The sequence below is a fragment of the Perca fluviatilis genome, chromosome 13 (genome assembly GCF_010015445.1).
Source record: "Perca fluviatilis chromosome 13, GENO_Pfluv_1.0, whole genome shotgun sequence".
Taxonomy (NCBI): Eukaryota; Metazoa; Chordata; class Actinopteri; order Perciformes; family Percidae; genus Perca; species Perca fluviatilis.
Window position 1 is genome coordinate 29,713,606 of NC_053124.1, and position 6,711 is coordinate 29,720,316.

The window sequence follows — 6,711 nt, forward strand, 5'->3', positions numbered from 1 at the left end:
ACAGACTTTTTCAGCTAGACACACACACACACACACACACAATTAAAAAGTGAGTGCGTAGGAGCCCGTCACACTGCCTGCATCAATATTCATAAATGTTAATAGCTTGAATACTTGAGGGCAGCAGCTCTGTCGCAGCACAGCTTCATATGCATCTTAATTTTCCTCGCTGGGGGGTGGGGCTCTCTGCTGCTCCTTCTCCATGCTTCATTCCTCATCTTCCTCTTCTCGCACCTCGCTTTCTCCTCCTTTTCCTCCTCCAGTGTCTTCTTCACTGCCGCTCTCTCGCTCTCTCTCTCTCTCTCTCTCTCTCTCTCTCTCTCTCTCGTACAGTTTGTCCTCTACTTTTATCCTGCCTCTTTTTTCCTTTTATCTTCAGTTCTTTAATCCTCTGTTGTCCCTTCCCCTCTCTTTCTTTTATCTCGTCCCCTCTCCTCTTGCCTTCTGTCCTTTCATCTTATCTCCTCTTTGTCTCTCTCTTTTTTGTTTTGTTTCCTGTTCCCTCCTCTCCTCTCTCTCTTCATCTTGTAGCATCTCTCTTCTCCTCTCTAATCCTGTTTTCCCTCCTCTTCTTTTTTCTTCCTCTCCTATCTTATCTCCTGTCTACTTCCATTTTCCTCTTTTTCTTTTTTAACACCTGCTTCCATTTTTTTACGATTCTAAACATTATCACTCAACTTACGTCTTTCTGTCCTTCATTTTTACTTATTTTTTCCCTTTTTTATAACCCTCTGTTCTGCTTTGCCCTTGTGGTATCTTTTTCTTCTAGTATCTTGTTTTCCTCTTCCATCTTCCATATCTATATCTTCTTTTGTGCCCATCCTCCATATCCATTTCCTCTTCTATATTCTCTTTTTCTTTCTCTCTCTCCTTCCCTCTCTTTTCTCCTCTTCCTTTTTTATTCTTCCTAATTTATAGTTTCTCTTCGTCTTTTATGTTCCTTCACTAATCCTCTCTTGTTTCTTACCCCTTTTTATTATCCTACCTTCTCCATCTTTCTCTCCTCATGGCTTCTGTCCTTTTGTCTTAACTCCTCCTCTCTGCTCTCCATTTCTTATGTTCTTCTCTCTTCTCCAAGCGCGCTCTCGTTCCTCCACGCCTTGCTCAAGTCTTCTCTTTTTTATCCTCTACTTTTGTTTTCTCTTCTTTCATCCTCCTATCGTTTCATTAATTTCATCCTTTCTCCCTTCCCTTCCTATTCTCTTCCCTTTGTTTCCTTTCTGTCCTCTCTTGTCTTCTCTTATCTCCTCGCCTCTATTCCTGCTCTTTTTTTTCTGTTTTTTGGCGCTCCTCTTCTAATCTGTACTGAAGCTGCAAAACATGACATTTTTCCACAAACTCATTTTAAACACACTATTTATCTCACTCTCTCTCTCTCTCACACACACACACACACACACACACATACACATACACACACACATTCATCAGCATCTAAAATCCATGCCGGTTGTAGCCATGATGTTGTGAATGAATAGTGAATGAGCTGTGAATGCTCAGCGGATGCCCCGGTGAAAAACATGAATACATTTGGATAATGGCTCATTCCACCACAGAGCGCCTATCCTTTTCCTCAACTCTCTGCAAAATGATTATGGATTTATTTAATTTTCTCCCCTCCTGGTGGCAGTGTGTTGCAGTTTAGGGAGGCTGATTCTGATGTTTTAGAAAAGCGTTTTGCATCGGGGAATTTGCTGAGAGGTCTGCGTCACTTTCGCATTCGCTCATGTTAAGTTTTCATTGATGGAAACAGACAGCGGTCTCTTCTGTCTCTCCATCTCTCCATTTCTGTTCCCCTACAGACACTCTGAGTACTGTTTGATGTATCTATTCATCTATCAGATCCACTTCATTTGCATGACTGTCCATCACAAACTACATAAGCAGAGTTTTTTATAAAATGGCCAATAACAAATCAAATTGCCGTTGGAAGATAATAGGGGTCGAACAATTTATTGGATTGGAAAACATGTACATTACTGTATAACATTACAGTCCCTAGTGGGCAATTTGCCTTGATTATCCACCCATGCTGCTTCTCAATATGCTGTCAATATACATAATAACAAAACATAAAACAAAATAAAAGCATATTATCAAGAAATATGAAGTGCCTACAGGAGTGAGTAATAAAATATAAGAGGAATGCAGCCAAATAGATACCCATTCAGTGCATAAAAGGAAACATTAAATCAGTAATAAAAACTAGAAAGCACACACAAGAACCCAGACTTTCCCCAGGACTTCAAAATGTATTTTTTAGGTATATAAGTATTGCACTTGCACAAAGTTGGTTGATTAGAAAGTGACAAGTTAGGAAAAGAATGGTCACAATCGATGCAGCCGAGGCCCAGTCATCCTGATTTTCAGTCCCTTTTCAGGATCCTGCATTTCCCATAATGTACCTCATTAGCATCTTCTTTGTAAATGCCCAAATCTTTCAAACATAACGCCCCAGTTTTTTTCTACAGGCTCTCTGGTATTAACTTAAAGTGGCCAAGCCCAATCTAGAAAGTTCCCTCCAGAGCCCCCGCTGACACTATACAATTGTTTTCACGCAACCCAGTCTCATGGCAGTACGTGAAATGGTCACGTTATTTTAATCTATTGATACGTGTTCACGGGGACGTTTTTGTCGTTTGTTTCGTGGTGGCCAGGATGAAAATGTAAACTAATGTATTTAAATGGGAAGCATATGTCGTGGTCACTTTCACCCAGGAGGCCGGGGGTCGCGTCCCGCGTGTAGCGTTTTGTTTCCCCGTTAACCGTCCCGTTATTTTTGCATCTTCCCTGCGGCCGTGTCCCGGCCTGTGAGGCGTCCTCCCCCGGGTTGTGGCGTTTGCTTTCCCCGTTAATCTCCGTATAGACCATTTCGTGCTGGCCACCACGAAACAAAGGACAAAAACGTCCCCGTGAACACGTATCAATAGATTAAAAATAACGTGACCATTACACGAACTGCCGTGAGACCGTGATGCTTCACGGGCAGTGGTCAACTTCTCTCCTTGCTGCAGTGAAGTAGAAGTGTACCGCAGGGTGTGTCAGTGCACCATGATGTCACATCCAGGGATGGGTAGTCAGAGGTGCAACAGGCTTTCTAATACAGAGGGCAGAGAATCAGACTGAGCTCCAAATCCCATACTTTTTTTTTTTTACTTTTAGTACTGACTGCAGCTGCCCTTACAAAGTGCGTACTATTGCGTGTAGTATAGGGCTGGGCACTGAACGTTGATACTTTTATGGCACTGAAAAAAAATGATAATGATTAATGATATTAATGGCGAGCCAAAAGCGGTCGCGGTGCTGTTGTTTTACACTTCCAGTGGTTTCTGTGCCCTGATGTCTGACTGACAGGCTGAGGTTGTAAGGCAAGGCAACTTTACTTCTACAGCACCTTTCAGCAACAAGGCAATTCAATTCCATTCCTTTGCACTAAAGTTAGTTCTCCATTAGTTCAGTGTTGACAACAGGGCAGTCACCAAGTTTATCGTTAAAGGTCATTATGCAGTTTGCACTAAAAAGTCTGTTGTTTACATTCCTTAGCATTTTAGTTGGTTCAATATTAGCCTGTACACAATGTCATTTGTTTATTTATTTATTATTAATAATATGTTCATGTTGTGGCAAAAAGGTTTCTCTTTTTTTTTGTTAATTTAAAAAATAAAAGTTGGGATTGATACCAATCCTGAGTATCTGAGTGGCGCACCCCTATCCAAAAGCCCAACCAGTTTTCTTAATGTTACTCTGAGTAAGCAGTATTACCAGAATTTTTTAATTTTGATAACTGTTTTGATTCACAGTTAAGGTAGAAAATAAAAGTTTTGTTTTTAATGTATTTTTGTTGATGTTGAAATGGATTTTAAAACGTATAGTATCGAAAAAAGTATCGTTAAGGAACCGGTATCGAAACTGAGGTATCGAAATTGGCACCGGATCGAAAGATTTTGAACGATGCCCAGCCCTAGTGCAGTATGCATACAATTGGGGCATACTACAAACTTCATAACAATGCACCTTGAACTTTGACCCTCTTGCTCGTATATATGCAGCGCAAAGGATTGTGGGTCTCTCTCTCTCTCTCCCTCTCCCCCAACCAGTCGAGGCAGGAGGCCAACCACAAAGAGTCAGGTTCTGCCTGAAGTTTCTGCCTGTTAAAAAGACATTTTTCCTTGCCACTGTCGTACCAAATTCCTGCTCTTGGATGGAATTGTTGGGTCTCTGTCAATTATAGATATCTTTAAAGTGTCCTGAGATAACTTCTGTTGTGACTGGACACTATAAATAACATTGAATTGAATTGGGTCAGAGTAGCCAGAAAAGCATGCTAGCTTGCATACTGCAAAATCTGACCAGATGCACGAGGGCGTCCAGGTATTTGTGGCATACTGCATTTGACATGTTATTATTTGGACATACTAAATCTGTTTCTGGCATACTAAATAGTATGGTAGTATGGATATTGGAACGCAGGGACTGCTTTTCAGCTGGCATTTAAGTTCTCATTAAAGAGTAGGCTAACTCCACACTACAGAACTTCAACTTGAGAGAGACATTGCACTAACCGTTGTGTCTTACTGTATGTATCAACGTGTCCCAGGGTGCGGGAGTGATGTCCGTCTACCTGTTCATGAAGCGTTACGCTGAGGAGGAGCTGTACCGGCCTCATCCCGCCCTCTACCGCCCCCGCATGTCCGAATGCAGCGACTACAGCGGCCAGTTCCTCCACCCAGACTCCTGGCCTCCGCCGAAGCGGGGCCGCAGCGCCTCCGACGTCTCCTCCGACATCTCCATCCAGCTCAACCAGACGCCGCCTTCGCAGGCACAGCCCAAGGGGGGCAGCAGCTCCCAGCAGACGCCCTCCTCCTCTGGTCCTTCATCGGCGGCCAGCTACCAGCTCCAGCCGGCCTCCTCCTCCTCCACCTCCTCCTCTTACCCACACCCTCTCCACCTGGCCGCCACATCCACCCTACCCAGAGCATCCCATGCCCACGGCCACCCTCAGCCCCACAGCCACCCTCAGCCGCACCCCCACCCGAGCGGGCCCCCGCCCCAGTCCCTGCCCATGGGGGTGCCACCCTCAGCCGTGCCTCCTCCTCGCTATCACGCACACATGCGAATGAGCGCCTCGCCATGCTAAGCTACATATGCAGAGAAAGGGAGGGAATACACATCTGGAGAGGGGGGGGGGGATTAGATTGGCTCTGTTACAGCTCTTACACACCACAAGACAACACACACACACACAAACACAAATCCTGTATCCTCGAAGCGCGTGGGAGGAGGGACGCAGCAGAGTGGATGAAGGAGGGAGGTTTAAGGAGATCAAAAAGAGGAGAGAGGAGGAAAGAAAAGAGGGGAGGACGGGAGGAGAAGCAGGTGGGCGGAGGGATGACTCACTGCTGATGCCGAGCCCAAGACGAAGACAGACACTTAAAACTTTTAACACGCTGGGAGGAAACACGGGAGGGGAGGAGAGAGGGATGAGATTAGTAGCAACAAGACGTTTGTGGGGTTTCTGACGGGTACATACATCATCAGGGCCGTGACACACAGGCAACAGGGAGAAGCAGCACAGGAAACAGGAAGCTGAATCATTTCCAAAACTGTTCCATTCACAAAAAGAACAAAAGAGTATATCTGGCTATACAAGTATTATCCTGTCATCAAACAAGGACTGAGACTGAGTACCTAATACCTGTTTTAAAAAGACTGAGATTTAAAAAAAAAAAAGCATCTGCTGTAACATCTTTTCGTAATTTCATGAACATGGTTGGGAAGGTTACTTCATTACGTCTCGATTACTTTTGATTACTTTTTAAATAAATGTTGAAATCCCTGTAAAAACATTGAATTAGAAATCAAAAGTAGGCTGCTGTTTACTGTGGCTTTTGTTTGAGAATACAGGATAAAAAAAAATGCAACACATATGTCATGTGAGGTATTGTTGCTAAGAATGGATGAATTTTGACTAACACGGGTTCAGTCTGTAGGAGTAACAGAACACCAAACCTTTGACAGAATGACAGCATGTCAATTGTACTGTAGATACAGATTTTAATGAATAGAATATGTCCACATGTATTTAATTAGCCTATTTCATTTCATTCATGTTTTGAATGTGTGTACCGAAAACAGTTCTCACATGAAAATATGAATCGCCAATAAGCTGAAAACATAAAGATTTTATGTTTTGACTAGTTTCCCAGCCTAACTAATTAGTAGGCCTAACTATAATTGCATTGTCCAATTTTTACATTTATTTTGTAAATTAAAAACGTCACACTAATTGTTTCCCAACCCTGTTCATGACAAACTATATTTTAAAAGAAACGGGAAGAATGCCAATATGATGAAGAATGTCCATATTATTAATAATCAGTATTGCTTACAACCAGGGCCTGAAATTAACACGTGGGTAGCCAATGAGAAATGAGTGATTCATTAGTGTTTTTTTGCCACTGTTGTTCTTTCACATTTAAAGCTTTAGTGTGTAACTTTTTGATATTAATGAACGTCCATTACATTCAAGCCATTGCCAAATGAGTTGATACAAAGCTGATTAAGACAGCTGATTAAGACAGCTCCACACAACTCTCTCTGGATTTCTCAGCATGGCTGTGTTTAGAAATTGTTGTCGTCCGGTGACTTTCCCGCGCACAGAAACTCGAGTGAAGATAATGACCTCTTCTGAAGAGTCCGTCATGTTTTTTT

The 6,711-nt window shown here is 42.8% G+C and overlaps 1 protein-coding gene across 1 annotated transcript in view; it reads left to right on the forward strand.

Moving 5' to 3' along the window:
• The window catches only part of cacng7a (calcium channel, voltage-dependent, gamma subunit 7a), a 48,729-nt gene extending 42,999 nt beyond the window's left edge, over nt 1-5,730 (forward strand). The window contains exon 6 of the mRNA XM_039820964.1: nt 4,598-5,730. Within this exon, the coding sequence (XP_039676898.1) occupies nt 4,598-5,137 (540 nt within the window). The 3' untranslated portion in view covers nt 5,138-5,730. The remainder of the gene's footprint in view (nt 1-4,597) is intronic.
• The last annotated feature ends 981 nt before the right edge of the window (nt 5,731-6,711 follow it).